Source organism: Rhinolophus sinicus, chromosome 3 (assembly GCF_057876585.1).
Source record: "Rhinolophus sinicus isolate RSI-liver-muscle chromosome 3, RSI-T2T, whole genome shotgun sequence".
NCBI classification, from domain to species: Eukaryota; Metazoa; Chordata; class Mammalia; order Chiroptera; family Rhinolophidae; genus Rhinolophus; species Rhinolophus sinicus.
In genome coordinates, this window is record NC_142503.1 from 92,226,396 (window position 1) to 92,250,493 (window position 24,098).

General features: G+C 51.5%; 1 protein-coding gene across 3 annotated transcripts; it reads right to left on the bottom strand.

Annotated features, from left to right (window-relative positions):
* Positions 1-416: 416 nt before the first annotated feature.
* Positions 417-6,137, bottom strand: LOC109458772 (uroplakin-3b-like protein 1). 3 transcript variants are annotated; one of them, XM_088796775.1, is made up of 6 exons: positions 5,957-6,135; positions 4,300-4,452; positions 3,909-4,017; positions 3,285-3,361; positions 2,906-3,026; positions 419-2,007 (listed from the first exon to the last, which is right to left on the bottom strand). In XM_088796775.1, the coding sequence occupies exons 1-6, from the start codon at positions 6,036-6,038 to the stop codon at positions 1,899-1,901; spliced, it is 651 nt and encodes a 216-aa protein (XP_088652901.1). In that variant the 5' UTR covers positions 6,039-6,135; the 3' UTR covers positions 419-1,898. The 3 variants fall into 3 exon arrangements, with proteins under 3 accessions (XP_088652902.1, XP_088652901.1, XP_019608247.3); XM_019752688.3 differs by having other exon boundaries at positions 422-2,007; positions 3,909-4,128; positions 5,957-6,131; XM_088796776.1 differs by lacking the exon at positions 3,909-4,017 and having other exon boundaries at positions 417-2,007; positions 3,285-3,455; positions 5,957-6,137.
* Between the last annotated feature and the right edge of the window lie 17,961 nt (positions 6,138-24,098).

The following is a 24,098-nucleotide window of genomic DNA, read 5'->3' on the forward strand; positions in this document are numbered from 1 at the left end:
AACTAGCGTCTGAAGTGGGGGCAGTCTTGTGGGACTGAGCCCTTTCGCTGTGGGGTCTGCGAAACTCCAGGTAGTTCGTGTCAGAACTGAATTCAACTGTAGGACTCCCCCGGTGGTGTCCGGAGGGTTGGAGAACTGATTGGTGTGAGAAAACCCACAGATTTGGTGTCAGAAGTGTTGTGAGTAAAAAACAGATCATAGTACCCTCTAAGTTCATTCTTGGCCCTTCTCTATCCCGCTCCAGGTCCAGGAGGCTGGGACGTGGACCACACCATCCAGACCCCTCTGCCCTACTGCTTCTGGCCTGGTGTGGTCAGTGGAGGAACCATTGCGCGATGATTAGATGACAGGAGAGAGGCTGGAGTATTTACTCACTAGCTCCCTCTACTGGCTGCGTCCGTCTACCTACAGCCCCTGCTTTTGCCAGGCAGACCCTCGCCCATGGCTCCTGTTCACTGACTCTGAAACACCACTTCCTCCCTTCAGCCCTTGTGGCCCCATCAGTGCACTGGGTCACCCTCTCCTGTTGGTTCCCCTCCCACACCTTTGTAAACTCCCTCAATTGCCCTGCTAGATGGTATGCCATCTGTTTCCTGCCAGGGCCTGACCCACACAGGGAGTCGGTTTGTGGAATGCAAAGCCTTAGAATCACCCAGTTCAACCTTCGCTTTTTACATAAGGGGATACTGAGGCTCAGAGAAGGTGAATGGTCTGCCCAGTCACACAGCCCCAGGTGCAGGGCTTGTGGCTGGCCTGAAAAGGCTGTGGAAAGACCAAGGCAAAAGCTGGAAGTCTGTTGGCCCTCCTCTCCCAAGGTCATGTAAGCATTTCCTCCGCTGCAGGAGCAGGATGTGTCTGCACCCGGCTAATAAACCAATTAGGGCCATGTGCACCACCCAGAGACAGGCTCCTGGAAAGCCAGCCGGCGCCCCCCTTCCGTGACCCGTGTCCCAGCGGGGGAGGCCCTCCCCCTGGCACAGGGCGCCTTCTGGCCTGGCCATTATACCCCAATTGCTCCTGGGCCTTTGCACAAGCTATTGCTCCTGCCTGGGCACCCTTCCAGTGTCCACTTGGCACAGTGCTGCCCCTTCTCCAAGGCCACACCTGCCCAGGAAGCCTCCCCCGGGCCTCATCTGGTTCTCAGATGCCTGCATTCCCTCCACTCTTGTGTGTAGTGTTAACCCTCTCCTCCCCGACAGTGATGGGCAACTTGAGGGCAGAACCTTGAGTCACCTCATGCTGTGAGGGCTGGTGGAGTGGAGCTGATGATGAAAATGCTGGGTGTCTGGTAGGTTTGGTGCTGTGTCTGCTCTGGGCTGAGCCCAGGTTTCTCTAGGAGCTGAGTTTCAAACGCACTTCCTGCTCCCTAGGCCCCTGTGAGCACAGGGGTGGGTGTAGCTTAGAAACTGCACCTCTTGTACAGGAATCGGAGGAAGGGGAGGAAGACTGCTCTAAGTCCTCCAGCCAGGAGGCGAGGCCAGCTAGCGAGAGGGGCCACAAGTCCACTGCTGGGGATGAGGAGGCAGCAAGTGTCAGACATGCAGGGCAGGGTGAGCCTGTCCACCTCCATGCTTTGGCCTCACCAGTGGGCAGTGCCATCATCCTCATTTTGCAGATAGGGGCACTGAGGCCCTAAGAGAGGCTTGCCCTGCCCTAGATGGCTCAGCTGGCCTAGGACCCGGGGCCTCAGCCCTGAGAACCACCCTCTATCCCCACTCAGAGGATCTGGGGACCAGGATGGGGAGACTGTCCAGGTGTACAATGACACAGACATATAAGGGGGTGTTGGGAACATTTATTTCTGAGCTCTGGAAGCGTCAGGACAGGCCCCCAGCCCAGGCTCTGCAGCCTGGACCAGGGAGGAGGTCGAAGGGCAGATGGGAGCCCCCTGGAGCCCCTCAGGAGCCCCTCACAGCTGGAGGGCTAAACATGTGGTGGGGGTTATATCTTCTCATGAACACTGACTCCCCTGGTCCCGAAATGGGGGTGCTCCCACAGGTGTCATAGCTTGGGTGGGGGACAGAGAGGAGAGAGGGAGAGAGAATGATGAACGTAGGGCCTGATCAAAGCCCCCCGGCCCAGGGCTTGGAGCTCTAGGCAGCACTGGAGAAACTGAGGCTGCACTGGCCTGGCTGGGTTAACCAAAGGAGACTTGGCTATTCTTCTAAACCTCACAAAACCAGGTCCCCTCACCCAACCCTTTGTCATCACCCAGCTTCCATGCTCCCCTCTTCCACTCACCACACCCCAGGATGCCTCTAAAACATCATCTGCCTGTCTCCCCTAATCAAAACCCACTGCTGGCTCCCTCTGGCCTTCAGGATTCAGCCACTTCCTCAGCTGGGAAACAAGGCCCCTGTCTTGCCCTGCTGTCCAAAACCCTCCTGCCCCAGCACCTCTTCCTCTCCCTTCTCACCACATCCTACCCAGGGACCAGGTTCCCCTTTGCTCTAGGTGGCCTTGTGGCCACCCCGTCTCCACCAGGCCCCGGTATTTGACCTCTGAAGGCAAGTTAAGGCAAAGCTCAGTGCTTGGCCTACAAGCAATTCACCTCCACATGGATGAGTGGGCGTCCCGCCCCCACTCACAATTCCAGCTGTTGCCACCAGGGGGCGGTGGTGCCCGCTCAGAAATTGTGGGCCTAGTGGGCAGGTGGCAGGCAGAGAGACAAGGGAGGGAGAGGCTAAGAGGTTCTGGAACCTTGGGAATCCCTTGATCAATCATTGTTACCCCTGCCTGGCCTCCAGGGAAACCCACTCCTCATGGCTAGCAAGGGGGAGCTGGGCTGGGGTCCTGGGCGGAGGGCTGCTGTGGAAGTGAGGGAGGGAGAAGGGGCTACCGGTGGCCCAGGTCAGGTACCCCACCTCTCCCAGGGGCCCGGGCGGTCTAAGCCCTGTCCACATACCAGGTGTAGATGAGCAGGGCGAGGAGGGCGGTAAGGATGACAGCCAGCAGGACCGACAGGACGGCAATGATGACCAGCGCACCTGCACTCCGTGGCCCGGGGGTAGCCTGCAGTGCCTCCGCTGCGGGGGAGGGGAGAGGGGCCCACAAGTGGGGGGGGTGCAGAGAGGGAAGAGATCCGATCTGACCTGAGAAGGGGGACCTGGAACCAGAAGGGGGCCTCCAGACCCCACCCCATCCCCACCCCTTCAGGGGAGGGGCACCTACAGACCCCAGGATGGTAATGATGACTGTGAGTGACGGGGGTGGCCCACCCCCAGTCCTCAGGAGCCCTCCATACCCCCAGCCCTCATGTGTGGCCTGCTCGTCTGGCCCCATACCTTGCTGCAGACGGGTCTCACTGGACCACTCTGTCTCAGCCAAGGGTCCTCTGTCATTCATTACCAGGAACTTCACTCTGAACAGGAGACCCAGCGTTGGGTGTGGGGGTCCCCGGGTCCTGAACGCTTGGGCCCTGGTGCCTGTCGGGCTGTCCCCTTGATTCCCAGGGCCTGACAGGTGGGGGAGCTTAAAGCATGGCCTTGGAGCCCGCCCACAGGGCCTCCAATCCCAGCTGTGACATTTCCCAGCTGTATGACCTTGGGTGCACCCCTAACCCCCTCTGGGTCTCAGTGTCTCCACTTGGGAAATGTGTGTGGAGTGGACTAGATGCCCCAGCACGGAACATCAGTGAATCAAGCTCTGAGTGAGGGGAGATGGGTCAGGGAGCCAGTCCCTCCCTGTGGCATGCCCCACCTGGATGGGGAGACACCACCTGTGGCATCCAAATGGCCCTTGGGGGCAGGGGCTCGAGTCAGGAGCTATCTGCTCAAGAAAGGCAGGAGAATTCACCCTGGCCTCCTCCCATGGCATAACTAGAGCGGGGAACCCAGGCATCCAACTGGGAGCTGCCCTGGGCTCAGGTTTGGGCACAGGCCACAGCAGGGTCTGGCAGAGCTGCTCACCGGTAGGGGCCTGGGCCCGGCAGGGGGTGGTTGCATCCCCTTGTCTTTGGGGAGCATCTGGTGTCATTGCCAACGCGGAGGACCCGGAGCTGGTTGCCAGGCTGGCCACCTGGATAGAGCGCCCGGTTGGCCATCAGCGTGAGGTAGTAACCCCTCTGGGGGAGGTCGGCAGGGACCGGAGAGTCCTCCACCCTCTGTGGGGCAGTGATGTTCTGGGCAGCTGAGGGTGGCATATGGGTCAGACAGCAGGGGCCACATGGGCAGGGTCCGGCCTGTCCCGCCAGGCCAGACCCCTCCTCCACACCCACCACATTCCTGGCAGCACCTCCTCTCGCACACCCCCTGCCCATTTCACAGAGGGAAAACCAAGGCCGGCCCCTGTGGCACCCACCGTTGCTGCGGGCCACCACCAGCCAGATGGGGTCAAAGTCGGAGATGTTGAGGTGATTGAACTGGCCCTGCGGCTGCTCCAAAGTGAAGGTGGTCTGGGTGAGTTTCGCCGCCAGGGTGGCACTTGAGAGCTGGGGCACGTAGCTGATGTGCTCTGGGCCGGTGGGCAGCAGAGAGAAGAGGCTCAGCAGGACAACCAAGCCTCCACACCCCAGACTGCAGCGGGAGGGCACAGCCCTGCCCTGCGAGCCCAGTCTGAGAGAGGAGTTAGGGCTTTTCCTGGGATCTCCAATCAGGCATTAGTCAGGAGGGCTCCCTGGCAACTCCATGCCCATGGGGAATAGGTGGGTGGCCTGAGTCCAGCCCTGCCCCTGCCTTGGGAGCCTACTAGGGGTGGGCACGGTGGGAGGTCAAGGGGAGGCCCATCCGGCCTTGCCCTAACTGAGCACTGGGCTTTCCGTGTGATGGGCAGGGCCCAGGGAAGAGCGTTAGAGGCACAGAAGGCCCCTCCCCCCAGCTGCAGGCACAGTTGTTCTGGGGAAGGGGTCTCAGGTCTTTTGGGGTAACAGTCAGATTTGGAGGAGCCTGAATCCTACTGATACCCAGGGACCTTGAGCTCTGACTCCCTGGGCCTCAGTTTACCTACTTCTCAAGTCCCTCCAGCTCCACCCACAGGGTCCAGATTGATTTGCTTGATGAGAGGAATGAATGACTTGGGAGGAGCGGGGAGGTGACACAGGAAGGTCCGCACCAAGACCCCAGGCCCGGATGTGGGCCACCAGGAGGGGGGTGGTATCCTGGCTCAGAGCCTACACCTTCCCCTCCCCACCCAGTGCTCTGCCACCTTCCAACCCCCCCTAAGGCACCTTCCCCTTCTGGAACTTGTCCCCTTCTCAGCCCCTCACAACCTCATCTGGGAAAGGTCAGGGACAGCTGGGGAGGACAAGAAGCCCGGGTCCCCCTGGGCGCGTGCAGCCTTGCTGTGGGGGAGCTCAGAGCCCCCACCCCTCGCTGGGTCCCTTGAGAGCAGTGCTCCTCTCTTCAGCTCCAGACACCAGAGAGCCCGAGAAAAATGAGGTGAGCTTTTATGCACGTCTCCACAACCCTCGCTTGCCTTCCGTTCAGTTCAGTTCAATTCAATTCATTTCCTTTTAATTCTGCTTTAACTCCCAAGGCTCCGAGCTGGGACCCTCCCTTCTCTGAGCTCCCAGGTCTGTCGCTGAGGCCCAGTGCACACTGCACACAGCAGGTACTTACTGTTTATTTAATGAGGGAAGAGGAGTCGAGCCGCAGAGATGGGGGACTGTATCTCTAAGCCCCTCTAATTTAAGAGCCAATGGTGAACTATGTCTGCAGCCCCCTCAGAGATCTTCCATTTGGAGTTGTTCTTGGAGACTTGTTTTAACCTCTCCTCAGGGCCAGGAAGGGATGAGTCGCTTGGTGAGAATTGGGTGGGGGCTCAGAGTGCATGGGGATGAGAACCCCAAAGAAGGAAGTATTACTTGCTCCCCTGACTTGGGGTGTCTGTCTTGTGACCTCTCTGGTGGGCTGTCTCTCCAGCCACACCCAGGACCCAGTCTCCACATTTGGGGCTTGGGAGGCAGCTGGGGAAGGTGGGGTCTGTCCTCCTGAAGCCCCTGCCACTCCCCTTCACTCACCCAGGCCCATCCCCAGCTGGAGGCAGGTCAGCAGCAACAATGGTGGCATCAGCAGCCCAGACTGTCCCCTACTGAACCCCATGGCCAGTCCAAGTGTCCAAGCGTCTGTCTGTCTGAGAGTCTGTCTGCAGCATCCAGAGTCCTGGAGCTCTGCCCTGAGTGTTGGTTGGGGGAGGCTGCTTCTGGCACCTCCTGCTGTCCCTCCCAGGTGCCCCCTCCTCTCAAACAACTGGTTGGACAGGTTTGGGGGCAGAATCTGCTGGCCCCAAGGATTTGGCATTGCCAGGGAGGGGTCTGAAGAGAACAATTAATTGCTGCCTCCAAGACAAGTTCAGACACCCCTTCCCCCACTCCAGGAAGACCTGTCCAGGGTGGGGCTCAGAGAGAGAGGCAGCTCTGGGGCCAGGGTGATGACAGTGCTGCCAGGCCTTGTGGTAGCTCCAGGTCCAAATAATCCCCAACCAGGCAACTTGGCACTCTCTATAGCCCCGCTGTGTGGGAGGGAGTTTTCTAGAAGTAGCATAGAGAAAAGGAAGGGGGCTTGTCCAAGATCACCCAGCCAGCCAGGGCAGAGCCCGAATTATAGGGTCATGCCCAAAGGCAAGTTTGGGGACACTACCTGCTGTCCCCCTGCAGCCTGGCCCCTGGAGGGGGCTCTCCGACATCACCCGACCTCCTGTCATCGTCCAGGTGACCTGCCCTCTCTCTGTGGCCACTGCAAGGGGAGGGCAATCCCTCTTCAACATAGAAGATTCCCGGATGGGACCCTGGGCAGGTAGACAGAGCATGAACTCACCCTGTCTCACCTGGATTGGGGCAGCAGCCCTTCACAGGCTCCCTGCCCCAAGCACCAGCCCCCCTCAGCCCAGTGTCTTCACCTTCCCCAAACTGAATCTCCTAATTATTATAATGCATTTATGCTTTCTTTGATTGCCAGCCCACATACACTATTTTTCTTTCCAAAAATACTTAAACCGTGCCAATTATTACAGTGAATTTAAAAAAAAACAACGAAAAAAAAACACGTAAGTATTCCAAAACAACATAATTAACCAGTATGTTTTTTGTGACCAATTCTTTACTCAGACATGTTAGCAGATGGTGTCAGACTTTTCAAGATTTAAAATTCCTGTATATCTTCAGTGATTGGCTCAGCCCTAAGAGAACTGGGGGACCAAAACCAGAGCAAAGGCTCAGGGAAGGCAGATGACGTGTGGGTTGTCTTGAGTGTGCCTGAGGTAAGCCGCAGCCCCCTCTCACAGTGCTCCTGGGGGCTCACACCTCTGCCCCTTTGTTCAGGCCGGTCTCTTCCAGAAGGCCTCACTACCTGGCAATACCCAGGGAACTTTTGTCCTTCTGTCCTACCTACCCCAGGGGTTGGCGCTATTAGAAATGAGCCCTGGCTGGCCGTGGGGCCTCCCCTAAGTACTCCCCCTGCGTCTGGCGAGCACCTCCTCACTGTGCATTGTTATATCAGGTGCACCGCTCTGCACAGTGTGCCTTCCTTCCTCCTGCTGAAAGTTCCTAACTCACAGAGGGGGAGGGGCATGGGTTCTCAGCCTCTCACACAGGCCCTCCACAAAACAGCCATTTGGGCACGATGGAGTGACGCTGCTGCACTTCAGATACAGGTAGGTCACCCTGCAATCAGCATTCAGCCATAGGATGCAGAGGTGGGACAGGCAGAATTTTAAGCAAATATGTGGGCCTTGGAGAGAGGGCATGACCAGGGCTGCTCGGCACAGGCGAATAAGAGAGGGGGGCATGAGTGGGTCCGACTTGGCCCCAGCTGGCGAGTTTCGGTCAGACCCAGCCATGGAGAGGCTCTCTTCCTCTCCCCAGCTTTTTACCATAGAAACGGCCACACCTTTAGAAAAGTTGAAAGTATATAGTACCATGAAAGCCCATACATGAGCCTCCACCCAGATCCAACAGTTGTTTACATTTTGCTTTATTAGCTCTGCATTCCCTCCCTTTATCTATATAGATTTACTAGATGTATATACTGTTACTCTTTGTATATCTATATATACTTATATGTATATATTATATATGCTTCTAATACATATGTGTTTATATCACATATACATATACCATAGATTCTTATATATATTTATATATAATACATATTAATAAATATGTATATATCTACATTTCTCTCCTTTTTGAAAGGTGGTTGAAAGCAGACATCATAACATGGGAAGGGCTTGCTTCATCCTTTTGAAAACACGTTCATCGTGTCCCCATGTCCTCAGAGGTAGGCAGGGCAGGCATTCTTATTAATCTCATTATACAGATGAGAAAATCCGGCCCGAGAGAGAGGAACTTCCTGCAGCCCTGTGGTGGCAGCGGCAGAGCTGGAATCAGCTGCATCTTCCAACACCCAGGCAGGACGCTCTCTCTTTTCCCTTTTTTATCTGTGTTTACTTTGGGGCCTCAGGAGCTAGCAATTCAGCTTCCTTCTTAGATCTTGGCAGCGTCATTACTACTCTGTACGGCCTGCTTTTATTTTGTTACTTTTTCCCTTCGCGCCCATCTCTCACCCAATCCTGTGCCTCCTTCCGTTCAGAGTGTGGCAGCTGTGATATATATTATGGTCTTTGTCTGTGGTGCCTGGCACAGAGCCCCTAAAGGGGCATCTTTTATTCCCTGAAATAGCTCTAGAGGAACAAAGGTGAAATGGCTGTGTTTTGTTTCCAAAACCAGCCGTTTCAACCACACCCGAGTTTATGTTAGTGAGATGATCTTTGGAAGGACCCTAGAGAACCCAAGGATGGGGACTGGTTGCCAAGGGAACCAGTGATAAGAGGGTTGGAACTTTCAGCCCCATCAGCGAGAGGGGCTAGAGGTTGAATTAATCACCCCATGGCCAATGGTTTAATGAAATCTCCATAAAAACCCCAAATACTAAAAAAACCCTAAAATACTGAAAAATCATACCAATTTCAAATGATATGATTTGAAATACCATTTTTATCATACACCACAGGTGTGGGCAGTCTTTGAAGTCTCCTCTCAGCTTGATTCTGGACAAGCTCCTATATGTATCGGTGTCCACAGTACTGCCTGTTCCAGGCACCTGCTGGCTCAGTTTATCTCCCAGGTAGTGGTGTGAGGGCTTCTTCCCAGACTCACAGGTCCCCAGGAGTCCCTCCTGGTCCTGCATTCCTCCTGGGGCTGCTGCAGGTGACAGCAGTGGAGCCAGGCAGGAGACAAGCAAACACTTGGCCAGGCTGGGGGGGCGCTCCTTCCCACAGCACTGGAAGGGGCCTGCTACCTGGGGATAAATGGACATCACCAGAGTAAGCCACTCCCAGGAGTGCCACTATATGGCAGAAATGACAACAGCAACAAGGGGCACCAGGGCAGACCCAAGGCCGGAGACCCCACCCCCACCCACCACCACTTTCCTAGCCAGGGTCAGCGCTGGGGTTTTGGCACAAGCTCAGGAGGGGAGATAAGTTACCGTTACTGGACCTACAGCTTGAGGGCGTGGACACTAGAAACCAGCGCTGTGATGACTTAGAAAACAAACTCAAGGCTCATTTTGGTCACAAACTTTTCACTATGTTCACTTTACCACAGGATAAATGATTCCTCATAATCATGAGTCACCAGTTGGCTGTGTCATTGTTTGGTGAATGTCTCTTTTCTCCATTAAGCTGTATGCAACTCCCTGAGGTTAGGGATTGCATCTATTTAGTTACCCACGGAATCCCTAGTGCTGAGCCCAGGGTCTGGCACGGCACTTGTGCTCAGTAGTCATTTTGCCTGTTAATATGAACCCCTTCTTGCTGTATGGATCTGGCCAGGTGGCCTGTGGGTATCATCTGTAGTGTCAGGCTGATGCCCAGAATGTCTTCGCTTCTGGGCAGAGACCAGCTTCCCTGCTGTGTCCCCTCTTCTTCCTTGTCCAGCCATCCCCAGCCCCAGTGAGTCCTAGTGTGGAGGGAATGGCCCAGAATGCCCAGAGGGGCCGGGATGGTGGGGGAGGAGGGGTGCCAAGCCCTGGGGAATTGTCTATTCCCAAGGACCAATTTCTGTGTGCCTTTGGGGTGACTCATGGGAAGGGGTGGGGCTCCCACCTACCTCCTCCTGTGGGGCAGCCAGATAAAGGCTCCCAAAGGCCCACCCAACCTCTGTCACCAAACAAGGCCCACGTTCCTTTGGCAACCATCACACCCTGTCCTGCGGAGGGGCGCAGCAAGGCTCTTCCCCACCCTCGCCCAGCAGACAGAGGCCCTAAATCTGTGGCCTGGGAATTTGTCTGAGCAGGGAGGAGAAGTGCCGGTGACCTGGTCCCTTCCCCTCCCCCAGCTTGGCCTCAGGGCCACTCACCAGACCCCAACAGAGACCTGTCTGTGCTAATATCTAGGGGGAAAGACCTCACAGTTCATCAACCCCGCCTTGGGCCTGAATCTTTCTACTACGTGGTGGTGTGGCCCCTTCCTGGTCTGCTTGTACACAGCTCGCAACAGGAGCTCACCACCTCCGCAGTCTAGTTAAAGTATCACACATGTGGAATTATAAACCAGGAACCCTTTCAGTAGGTGAATGCCTCCTTTTAGTGAAATCTCACAATTTCGAGGCCAAGAGGCGGGGTGCCTGGCTCGTCCCTGATCCACTGAGCCTGGAGCTGGGGCCTTCCTGCTCTGGCCCTGCATCTCCCCACACTGGGGAGCTGGAGCTCAAAACACTGAGGCCTTCTTAGTTGTTACATTCAGTGCAACTGACACACTGTTTAATGAGGGTCAGCTATGTGCCAGGACCACTGGGTACGAGGTGCTGCAGGCAGAAGCTCTAAAGGAGAAGTGGGATTGGGAAAAGGACAGGCATTTTATCTATTCATTCCTTCAGCAGGTCATCGTAGAGCCCCTGCTCTGTGCCAGGCTCTGGGGTACCGCAGGGAATAAAAACCAAGTCTGACACTGTTTGGGAGAGACAAACAATAAATAAACAAATGCAGGTATAATGGAATGTCTGGTGGTGACACAGGCTTTACAGAAACAAAACTAGGAGGTTAGAGTTATGGAAGAGGGGAGCTATTTTAGGTAGGGAGGCCATGGAACCCTGACAAGGTGACATAAAGAGAACCTGAATGAACCAGGGAGGAGAACCATGGGATCTCCTGAGAGAGTGCTCTCCTGGGCAGAGGGACCAGTGGGTGCAAAGGTCCTGGGGTCAGTTGTCTATTGCTATGTAACAAATGCCCCCAAAGCTCTGGGGATTAAAACAACAGCTATTTTATCATCTCTAACAACTCTGTAGGGGGCTGGGCTCAGCTGGGTGGTTCTGTTCTGTATGGGCATCAGCTGGAGTCACTCACGTGGCTACATCCAGTTGGGAGTTCAGCTTCGTTCACAGGTCTTATGGGGACTGGAACAGCTGAAAGCTGGCTGGACCTCTCCCCTCTCCTGTCTCTTCCCTCTTCACCACCTCTCTCTCCTTCTCCTCTCCAAAAGGTTGTTCATCATTTGTTCAGTAGTCCAGCTTAAGCTTCTTTACAAGGCAGCAAGAAACCCAAGAAGGCAAAACTAAGCCTCTCAAAGGCTAAGCCTGAAAGTCATACAGCACCACTGCAGCCCCATTCTATGGCCAGAGCAAGCCAGAGGCCAGCCCAGGTTCAATGGGGGGGGGGGGGGGACGCCACTTGGTGGGAAGTGTTGTAACCACACAGGGATGGGGAAACACCAGCACGGTCCTCGGGACAATCCACCATGGCCTCGCGGGAGCAGCAGCTCAGTGGTGGTGGGTTTTCTGGTGTCAATGTGGCTGGGGGATTAGGGAGCAAGAAAAGGGGTAGGAGATATGATCAGCGAGGTCAAGGGGCAGCGCTGTGGGGTCATTCCAATCACCGTCAGGACTTTGGCTTTGACCCTGAAAGAGAGAAGAGCCATTGTGGGGTTAGAGTGAGGAAAGATGTGGCCAGGATCCCTCAGCTGCTGTGGGGAGAATAGATTGGGGCTTGAGGGTATCTTAGTTCCTGGAGCTGTCGTAACAAATGACACAGAGCGACTCAGAGCAACAGACATTTATTCTCTCATGATTCTGGAGATGACACTGTGACATCAAAGTGTCCCAGGGCCGCTCCCCTCTGAAGGCTCGGGGGACGAAGCCTGCCTTTCCTCTTCTCATTTCTGGTGGTTGCAGCCATCCGTGGGGCTCCTTGGCATTGCCCCAATCTCTGCCTCTGTCTTCACATGCCATTCTCCCTTCTGTGTGTCTCTGTGGCCAAATTCCCTCTTCTTATAAGGACATCAGCCTCATTAGGATTTAGGGCTCACCCTGATCCAGTATGATTTCATCTTAACTGCAAAGACCCTATTTCCAAATAAGGTCACATTCACAGGTTCTAGATAGACATGAATTTGAGGGAGACCCTATTCAACCCAACACGGGGCAAGGATTTAGGGTGCCCAGTGAGGAGGCTACTACAGTCATCCGGGGGCGAGACAAGCTTGGTGGCAGCAAGGATCCTCTCTACATTCATTTTCCACCCCGAGCTGTGCAGGGGCCGCCCTAAGGGCTCCATGCCTCAGTTTTTCTGGAGCTCAGAAGCCCGCTACACTGGAGCCCAGGTGGCTGGGGCCAGCCAGTGCTGGATGCTGCCTGCAGTGGTCCTGTTCGGGGACAGAGGGTGGAATTCAATCCTATCAGGCATCCCAGCACCCCCATGCTCACCCTGGGAACAGCTGGGGGGTGTTTGTAGGAGACACTGTCCCCCAAGACCCTGCTCAGGCCACTCTCTGCTTTGCCCCCGGGTTCACCTCTCTCTGCTGCTCACTGCACCCGAGTCACCGAAGGAAGGCCTTCGTAAAACTCAGTCTGCCCTACCTCAGTGGGCTGCCTCCTGAAATGCTCAGCTACCTCAGATGGTATTCAGGGACTTCCACGCCTTACCCCAGGCCATGTCTCCCCTCTCTTGACCCCAGCTCCACCCCCACCCCCCCACATCTCAGCCTGCTGAGGCCCTCAGTAAACCCAGTGCTCAGACACCACCTCCTTCAGGAAGTTCCCTTTGTGCTCCCCCCACCCCCACTTCCACCCCCCCAAGCTGGGCTAGATGCCTCCCCTGGGCTCCACTGCTGCCTTGTTGCCCCTTCACATGTTCCCTCCCCTGCACTGTACTTTCTCTGCCGGGTTTTGTCTGCACCCCTAGTTCCACTCAGTAGAGGACCCCATATACAGAAGAGGTACCCACAGGTGTCTGATGACCTGAGTCCGCTCTCAGCCCCCCATGCCCCGACATCCAGCCCCCAGCCCTATCCCACCTGCCCTGGGAACTCGCCCACTGCCCTGGTCCCTGAGCCAGAGCTCCGACAAGGGCAGAGCCAGGTACCAGGACTGAGGAAGAAAAGCGGAGCCCGAGTTTTCATGAAATACTCCTAGGGGCTTTGGGCCCCCACCCCCCACTGGGAAGCAGAGGGAGGGCTCTGGAGACTGGAGGGAGAGGCCAGGATGACTAATGGGACTTGCCTTTCTGTCCCTCAGGGGGAGAAGTCAATGAGAAGAATGGTTGTCAAGGCGATGCATTCTTTCCTGTGGATAACTCTAGCCTGTGTCACTCACAGGGAGTGGGGTTTCGGGGAGCTGGGACTGGAGTTTCTGAGCCAGAGGAGACTTGAGATTGTCCCTCGTTTTACAGAAGGGAAATGGTGTCCAGGGAGGTGGGCAGGGCAGCCTGGCAGAGCTCACAGCAAATGAGACATAAAGGGGGAAATCGGGGCTCCTGGGCCCCTGCCCCCAGGAGTCAGGGACATGCAGGCTGAGACCAGTGTGGGGACCAGACGGGGTGAGCCAACACGTGCCTGCAGTGGCTACTGGCTCCTCTAGCTACAGGGGAGAGAGAAGGCAGCCCCCAAAACTGGGTCAAGGGGCCAGCATGAGCAGAGCGAGAGCCAGGGCCAGAGAACAAGCAGGCTCCAGATTGTACTGGTCCCAGTTCATGCTGAAGGCCCCAGCCTGCTCAGCTGTCACCCCAGGCCCTTTCTTACCCCCAAGCCTCTACACATGCTGTCCCTGCTGCCTGCAAATCCCTGCTCTCTGCTTGCTTGTCAACTCTCAGTTGAATGTTGTCTCATCACTGACCCTCTGCCCTGCACACTCCACCCGTTAACATTCATGCTCATGATGTAGTCACACAACAGCCTAGCCGACTGTTTTCTTGAGGAAACAAAGAGCCGTGTCTTTTCTTGAGGAAAAAAAAGTCTGTGAGACTGTGCCTTTTTAGGACTTTGCTTATTTCTATGTTTTACACCTTACGTCTCTCTGTCTGGTCCCCTAAAGATGGTTTGCAGCCAATGACGAGTAAGATTCCCCACGGGGGGAACAACTCAAGCCAGGCAGAACCGAGTGGGGACCCCCAATGAGCTGCCTTAGAAGATCCAAAAGGGAGCCTTGCCTCCCCTTCCCCATGCCTGGGAAAAGCTGTTGCTGTCTCTTGCTTTTCCCTGGCACCTGTTTGTGAGAGAAGTCATGAGGGCAACAAAGATCAGTTCTCTCACTTATCCCAATGGAGCTGTTACAATATGAGAGACTTGACCCTGAGAAGGTACATACCTTAGGTAAGACTTCATGGGACCTTGTGCTTCGGCTGTGGACAGACAAAGGGTGATTGGAATAAGCATTTTTCTGCTATAATGTATGAGTCTCACAGACCGTGTAAGAAACAATGTTACTTTCTTGTATTTGTATACTTATCAATAAAAACCTCCAGTCAGCTTTATTCTTTCAGGGCTCCAGTCTTTGAGAACTGTGAGACCGCTGGCCTTCTGAGATTTAACTGCATTAAGTCTCTGTATGTTTCTTTCTTAAAAACTTAACCCAAAGCCACCCCTTCTCGCACCCTCACTGCCCGTGTTGTGCTGGACGCGACATCGGGCACCCAACGTGGCGCTCAAGAAAGGAAGGACGACTAAGAGTCGTAAGGTTCTGCAGATACGGCTGAAGGGCTCCAAGCATCCTCCGCGGCAACTACCTGGGGGAAGGAGGTAGTCTTTGGACTTGGAGAATTTAACCAGGGTAACGGAGGAATTTAAAAGAAACCACTAACACTTTCGTGTGAAAGAGTGTGAGTGTGTGAGTGAATGCTTATGACTTCACAGTCTTTCAGACTACAGAGTTTGATTGGGCTCGACACTGGGTTCCATAACCACGTCTTATGGCATACTGGTGATTTGGCATCTCGCCAACCAGGATCGGGGCTTGTATGACCACGCCTCTAGCCACGACATGTTCTAAGGTCCCAAGAGGGGCACTGCCAGACGAACATCAGAGTGGAATTGGAGTGAAAGTCCTTCTCTTTCCTTTCCTGCTTAATTACTAACATGGGTAATGCAGAAAGTAAGTACGGACCTGATATCTGCCTGCTTCAGCAGCTCCTTAAGAAGGGAAAGCACAAAACCTCAGAAAAAAGATTAGAGGAACTCCTTAAAGTAATTGAGACTCATTGCCCCTGGTTTCCAGATCTCGGAACACTTGATATAGATAAGTGGGAAGAGGTAGGACAAAGCCTCCGTGAATTACATTCCAATGGAGAGTCTTTCCCCAGTTCAATCTGGGAAACATCCCAGCTAATCCGCTCAGTTTTGGAACCGCTCCAAACAGACTCAGAGGAGGAGAGAGAATAAGATGACAAACATCAGTTTAAAAAGACAAAAGAGGGTCGGGAGGATGACGAGGGGTCCGAGACGGCGTCCACTGTCATTCCTAAAAATCTGTATCCAGATCTGGAAGAATGTTTTAAGGACAATTGTCCCCTCCTCCGTCTCATTGGCCGCCTCTGCCACCTTCCTGTTTAAAACAAACGCGGAGGCTTTCCAAACCTGTGAGGCAAAACAATAATCCCTTTCTCAGTAAAAGTATCCCTCAGACAACTAAGAAGGGTCCGCGCTCTTCATTGTCAGCTATAGAGCGTGACATACATCAAGCTAAACTCGAGGGACACATAGATGCCCTCAATTTTCCAGTTACCTTTAGACAGGCTGAAGCCCCTAATGCAGACCATCCTGAAGGGGTCCATGAGGCGGTTTATGAGCCTTTCCCTTTTAAATTGCTAAAAGAATTAAAACAAGCAGTTTTACAGTTTGGGACCACTTCTCCATACACTGTCGGCTTCCTTAAAGGTATTGCCGATGGCAATCGGATGATTCCCGCAGATTGGAATGCTTTGGCAAAACTTGTCTAATTCCTTCTCAACTTAAAACTTGGTGGATTGATGGTGCAGAAACACAGGAGAGACAAAATCAGGCTCGTAATGTAGATATTTCTGCTGACCAGCTGTTAGGGAAGAGACTTTGGTCTGAAACACGTGATCAGCTAGATATGGAAGAATTGGTTGTCGGACAATTAAAACAAATTTGCCTAGCAGCCTGGAAAAAGATTGAAATAGAGGGCAAAACTCCCTCCTTTTTTCAGAAGATCTTACAAGGTCCACAGGAACCTTATTCAGATTTCCTTGCCCGTTTGCAAGAAGCAATTAATAAACAAATCACTAATCCTGCTGCCGCTGACATCATTTTACAAATTATGGCTTTTGAGAATGCAAACAAAGATTGTAAATGTGCCATTGGCACACAAAAAGGAAAAGCTGATGCTATGGGATATCTTAGGCTGTGTCAAGAGTTGGGGACGGAAGACCATAAAACTGCTATGTTAGCTAATGCCATTACAGGGGCAATTCAGGGAAAAGACAAGTTTTCTGGTACTTGCTATAATTGTGGCAAGCCAGGACATACTAAAAAGAATTGCAGTTAAGAAAAAAAGCGGCTCCAGGCTACAAAGTCCTTCTCCTCCCCAGGGTCCTAAACAACCCAGGGTGTGTCCTAGGTGTAAAAAAGGAAATCATTGGGCATCAGAATGTAGATCTAAATATCACATAGATGGGACCGTGCTTTAGGGAAACAAGAAGCGGGGGCCAGCCCCAGGCCCAGACAATAACCGGGGCGTTTGTGAGTCAGGCAGCACCTCAAAATTACTAGACGGTGCCTCCTCCTCAAAACTATCTATTCAACAATTAACCCCTGCCACTGAGGGAAGTGCTGCAGTTGATGTTTAGACAGCTCAAGATATTCTGCTGCTTCCAGGGGAAGCCCCCCTTCGCGTGTCCACAGGAATAGTTGGACCAATCCCTCAAAATACAGTCGGACTTCTCCTTGGTCGCTCAAGCTTAACATCAAAAGGAGTTATAGTCCACACTGGAATAATAGATCCAGATTTCAAGGGAGAAATTCAGATTGTTATGTCCTCCTCAGTCCCTTGGTCTGCTAAAAAGGGAGAGCGAGTGGCAGAGCTCCTTTTAATCCCTTATATACCCCCCAAAAAGAGGGGAACCCAAAAAAGAACTGGAGGATTTGGAAGTACAGGATCAACAGGTACTTTTCTAATAGAAAAGATTTCTAACATCCGTCCAATTTGCCAAGTTAAAATTCAAAAGAAAAAATTCTTAGGACTTATGGACACTGGTGCTGACATCTCTATAATATGTTCTCGAGATTGGCCGGCTAATTGGCAAGTACAACCATCTAACACTAATGTTGTGGAGATAGGCGAGGCTGCAGGACTGCTTCAGAGCACCTGCATTCATCCTTGCCTCCAGCCAAAAGGACAGAGAGGATTTTTACAGCCTTACATCGCTGATATTCCAATCAGTTTGTGGGGTCGAGATCTGCTTTCTCAATGGGGAACAGAAATCTGGATACCCCCAGGACGATATAGCTCTCAGAGCCAAAAAATGAATTAGATGGGTTTCCAACCAGGACAAGGTTTAGGAAAGTTTAATCAGGGAATTACTCAGCCTATTCAGCCTGTGTCTCAGACTGGACGCGAAGGATTGGGATTTAATTCACAAAATTAAATCCACTGTCGCGGAGCTGAAAACTCCCTTGGCTCTTAAGTGCAATAGTGATAAGTCTCATTAGATTGAACAGGGGCCCCTTTCAAAAGAAAAACCAGAGGCTTTCACAGAATTAGTCCAAATTCAGTTAGAACAAGATCATATAGAACCTTCAACCAGTCCTTGGAATTCGCCTGTCTTTGTAACAAAAAAGAGGTCAGAAAAATGGGAAATGCTCACTGATTTGCGAACAATTAATACTTTAATTGAGCCTATGGGTCCTTTACAGCCTGGACTCCCACAACCATCTATGATTCCTGAAAATTGGCCTTTAGTAGTAATAGATTTACAAGATTGTTTTTATACTATTCCTTTACATCCTCAAGATTGCCCTAGATTTGCATTCTCAGTGCCCTCTCTAAATAATAGAGAGCCTAGTAAAAGATATGAATGGAAAATGCTTCCTCAGGGTATGCTTAGTAGTCCCACAATTTGTCAGTTTTTTGTAGCCAGAGCGGTTTCACCAGTCAGAGAAAAATTTCCAGATTGTTATATCATTCATTATATGGATGATATTCTCTGTGCTGCACCAACTACAAAAATTTTAGCCAATTGTTTTAAGTTGCTTCAAGACCAACTCGAGTTAGCAGGTCTTTGTATTATACCTGATAAGATTCAAACGACAACTCCTATTAAATATCTTGGAGCCATTGTGGATAGACAGACAATTAGGCCTCAAAAAATACAAATTAGAAGAGATCAAATCTCTACATTAAATGATTTACAAAAATTGTTAGGAGACATTAATTGGCTACGTCCCACTCTGGGAATCCCCACTTATGCGCTTAGTAATTTGTTTGGTCGTTTGCGGGGTCCTTCTCAATTAGACAATCCCCATACTCTGACTCCTCAAGCTAACAAAGAGTTAAAATTAGTTGAAGAAAAATTTCAAGAGACACAAATTCAGTGCCTAGATCCATCTCAGACTTTACAAATTTTAATTTTCCGCACTCCCCATTCACCTACAGCGGTGATAATGCAACAAAATGACTTGGTAGAGCAGCTGTTTCTACCTAATAATTTTGTCAAATCATTCCCCACCTATTTAGAGTTAATTTCAGAGCTTGTTTCACGAGCTCGCAGTAGAGTTCTTTATTTAAACGGAATTGAAGCTAATAAGATAGTAGTTCCATTTTAAAAAACAACAAATTACACATTTAAATACCCATTCTAAAATCTGGCAAGTTACTATTTGTGGATATTTTGAAATCATTGATAATCATTATCCAAAAAATAAATTGTTTCAATTCCTTCTAAAAACCAGTTGGATTCTCCCTAACAGGTTAAATCCAGCTCCAATTTCAGAGAGAGTAACAGTTTTTACTGATAAATCTAGTAATGACAGAGCTGCAATAGTAAATAAAACAAATCAACAAGTTATTCAAACTAATTGTACCTCTGCAGAGAGCAGAGTTAGTTGCTGTTTTAACTGCCTTACAAGATTATACTGAACCTTTAAACATTGTCTCTGAGTCGGCTTATGTTGTGCATACAGTACAAAATATTGAGACGGCATTACTGTCTAATAACTCAAACCCATCTCTCCAGTTTCTTTTTAATCAACTCCAACAAGTTGTCAGAAACCGACAACATCCATTTTTCATTGCTCATATACGCGCCCACACCTCCCTACTGGGACCACTAATTCGTGGCAATGCTCTTGCTGATTCATTAGTTGCTAATACCCTTGTTACTGAGGCAACCCAATTTCATTCTTTAACCCATATAAATGCTGCTGGCCTTCGGGCTCGTTTTCCTATTACTTATAAACAGGCCAGACATATAGTTCAAACTTGCCCAACTTGCCAAATTCTTAATGCTTCTCAAAAATGCCCTGAAGGGGCTAATCCCCGAGGACTGGTTCCTAATGCTATCTATCAAATGGATGTAACTCATGTCCCTTCATTTGGACGTTTATCTTTGGTTCATGTCACTGTCGATACCTCCTCTGGTTTCATCTCGGCCACCGCTCAAAGCGGTGAAACTGCTGGCCACTCTTACAGACATTTGCTTATCTGCTTCTCCATTATGGGCCTCCCTCAAGCCATTAAAACAGACAATGGCCCAGCTTACACTAGTAACAAGTTCACAGAATTTTGTGAACAGTGGAAAATTAATCATACCCAGGGATTCCTTATAATCCCCAAGGACAAGGTATTGTAGAACGTGCTAATTGTACCCTTAAAAAACAACTTCAAAAACAGAAGGGGGGAGACAATAAGGATCCTCCATAAGTAGAACTGGCCAAAGCCATGTTTACTTTAAATTTTTTGAATTCTTCTGGCTCTAGCAGTGATACAGAGCCACACCTTGGGCGCACAGATGCAGAAAGACATTTGAATAATCTCCATAGTCCTAAGGCTTTGGAGAATGTGCCCATTTGGTGAAAAAACATTCAGACTAATCGATGGCATCTAGGAACTTTATTAACATGGGGAAGAGGCTTTGCTTGTATTTCTCCAAGTCCTGAAGAAAAACCTTTGTGGATTCCTGGTCGGTGTCAAACCACACCATGAGCGACAGGCCACAGAAGAGAAGACATCTATAAATACCCATCCACGCCCCTAGGGTGTGGAAAAGCTCTCCTCACACTTTCTGCAGCTGCAGAAGGACTTTCCACTTTAAACCCTGTTAAATGGATAAAGACTTTGGGTGGAGGGTTTGCTGGGGATATTGCTATTCTGTTTATTGTTCTGTTTATTTTGCATAGTCCTCAGATGTGGACAAATAGCCCTCCGACGGGTTGTAAATGAAGAAACTACACGGTCTGTGTTTCTCATGCTTCAAAAACAAAAAAGGGGGAGATGTCACACAGCAGCCTAGCCGACTGTCCCCCCGTGTCTTTTCTTGAGGAAAGAAAAGTCTGTGAGACTGTGCCTTTTTAGGACTTTGCTTATCTCTATGTTTTACACCTTATGTCTCTCTGTCTGGTCCCCTAAAGATTGTTTGCAGCCAATGACGAGTAAGATTCCCCACGGGGGGAACAACACAAGCCAGGCGGAACCGAGTGGGGACCCCCAATGAACTGCCTTAGAAGATCCAAAAAGGAGCCTTTCCTCCCCTTCCCCCTGCCTGGGAAAAGCCATTGCTGTCTCTGGCTTTCCTCTCTCACCTGATTGTGAGAGAAGTCATGAGGGCAATGAAGATCAGTTCTCTCCACTTATCTCGACAGAACTGTTACAATATGAGAGACTTGACCCTGAGAAGGTACATACCTTAGGTAAGACTTCATGGGACCTTGTGCTTCGGCTGTGGACAGACAAAGGGTGATTGGAATAAGCATTTTTCTGCTATGATGTGTGAGTCTCACAGACCGTGTAAGAAACAATGTTACTTTCTTGTATTTGTATATCTATCAATAAAAACCTCCAGTCGGCCTTATTCTGGGCTCCAGTCTTTGAGACTGAGAGACCCCTGGCCTTCAGAGAGATTTAACTGCATTAAGTCTCTGTTTGTTTCTTTCTAAAAAACTTAACCCAAAGCCGCCCCTTCTCCTCACTGCCCGTGTTGCGCTGGATGCAACACATGATACTGTCACTGGTCCCATTAGGCTGCCATAGCAAAATGCCACAGACCGGGCGACTTAAACAACAGAAATTTATTTTTCACAGTTCTGGAGGCTGGAAGTCCAAGATCAAGGTATCAGGAGGGTTGGTTTCTCCTGAGGCTTTTGTGTTTGGCCACCCTCTTGCTACCTCCTCGCATGGCCCTTCCTCTGTGCATGCACTTCTGCTGTCTCTATGTCCTAATCTCCTTTTTTCTTAATTTTTTTATTGGGGAATATTGGGGAACAGTGCGCTTCTCCAGGGCCCATCAGCTCCAAGTTGTTGTCCTTCAATCTAGTTGTGGAGGGCGCAGCTCAGCTCCAAGTCGAGTCGCCGTTTTCAATCTTTAGTTGCAGGGGGCGCAGCCCACCATCCCATGTGGGAATCGAACCGGCAACCTTGTTGTTGAGAGCTGGCCCTCTATCCAATTGAGCCATCTGGCCAACCCCTGTCCTAATCTCTTTTTATAAGAGATCAGGTCATTGGATCAGGGCCCACCCTAAAGGTCTACATTTACTTAACTACCTCTGTAAAGGCCCTATCTCCAAATAGTCACATTCTGAGGCACTGGGGGTTAAGGCTTCAACATATGAACTTTGAGGAACACAATTAGATGTATAACAGTGGGTATGCCTCCCTGGTGAGTGACAGGGACTGGAACGGAGCCTCTGCATGGCCTGTGGGGTCTCTGGGCTTGGTCTGTAGGCCTTTCCTGCCCTGTAGTGGGTGCCCGCAACTCCCCCTCCCCCACACTCCACTCCTCTCTCCCCCACCTCTGGGAAGGGGGTTGGGGTGGGTGGGCTGCAGAGTGGGCAGTGATATATGTCTGCCCCTCTACTCCTGTTTCATGCTGGCCCCTCCGGAGAAGGTGGAGCCAGCCCCACCCTCCACCACAGGCTTGGCAGGGACAGGAGGGGCCCCAGGAGCCCGAAGAGGCAGTGGGTCGGGCTGTCAGGGGCCCGCTGCCCAGCCGCAGCTGCATGGCCAAGTGGGATACACTCTCTCCATGACCCAGCTTTTTCCTATGGATAGTGGTGAGGGGAGCCGAGCTCTGCAGGGGGTCCTTGTGTCCCCATCGTGGGGAGGGGGTGTGGGGCTCTGAAGTGGCAGCAACAAATGGTCAAAGTGACAGCTTTGTTTTCCTCTGAAATAACAACAAATATCTCCAAGGAAAACATAAAAACTCATTCGTTGAACATCTACGTGTCAGACCCTCTAATCCCCTCCTCCCATGGTCACTCACTGTAGCCTTGGGCGCCGACGATTACTGCACCCACTGTGCAGACACGAGCAGAGGCTCACAGGTGGGGCGTGACCTGCCCAAGAGCTGATCCCTAGAGAAGCCCTCCATCTTCCCCGCACGCTGGCCCTGGTGCCCTCTTAGAAGGCAGACAGTCACAAACCCCAGAAGGCTCTGAAGAACTCCCAACATTTAATGGAATTCTTTCATTATCGTGCAATTTGCCCACGTGAGCATAAAACCAGCAGAAGCCATGCTCCTCGGGGAGGGAGACGGCGGCCATTCTTTCTGAGTGTCTAGCTCCTGCCACTCCCTCCTTATGTCTGGGACATTGCCTTCTGTCGCACGTACCCCCAGAGCCTGCACTAGCCATATGATATCTTTGTGAGAATCACAAAAACGTGTCTCTTCTCCAGGCAGACTCAGCCCCTCACCCATACCCAGCACCCTAGTGCGTGGCCCACCTCCCAATGCAGCAGCCAAATGGGTAAGTTTCCAGCCTCCTGTGTGGCCAGGGTGCCCACTAGGCATGCACCCACACCAGACAGGGAAGTGGGTGCTATGGCCAGTCCATTCTCAGCTGTCATGCCCAGCTTCCTGAGATGACCGGGCCAGAAGCTCCCATGGTGGGACCAGGGAGTGAAGCTTTGTTCTGTGCTGGGATTCCTGGTGTGGTCCCCATGTGCATCCCGACCTCCTCCAGAACATTCCCTTCCCACCTAACTCTCCAAGGTTGGTTCTTGCTGTTTGTGGCTGAGAACACATGGAGGGGTGCATTCTGGGCCCCTGAGAAGACCGAGCCTCTCTGATGGTTGTCCTGTGCGTCCTGAGGGAAAGACCCCAATTTTCCCAGAGACTGAACACTAGACTGCAGTCCTACCCAGTTAGAAAGGATAAAGAAATGATTCAGCCAAGCGAGAGGAGCCATGAATGACAGCTCACAACCGGTAATGCCAGCACTCCTGTTTCCTTTTCCCCCCAAACTGTGCGCAGTGTAACAAGCCACTGGACCACATATGCATATTGTATGATTCCATTTCTAGGAAATGTCCAGAGTAGGTGAGGGGTTACCAGGGACTAAGGAGGGGTGGAGAAGAATGGGGAGTGATTGCTTAATGGGCACAGGGTTTCTTTTGGAATGACTAAAAAGTTCTAAAGTTCATAATGGTACAAGTCTGCAAATACCAAAAACCATTAAATAGGTATATTGTATGGTATTTGAATTATAACTCCACGAAGCTGATATTTTTTAAAATGTGAAGATGTATTTGCCTTTACTAAAGCATTCAGTCAGCAACTATTTATTAAGCACCTACTGGGAGCCGGGCACTGTGCTTGCTCTGGGAATACCCTGCTGAGCAGACCAGGTATGGTCTGTGCTCTCCTGGAGTTCACAGTGTGGGTGGGGGATGCAAAAGCTCACCATTTTAAATGTCTAATTACAAAGCGGAAAATGTGCTGAGA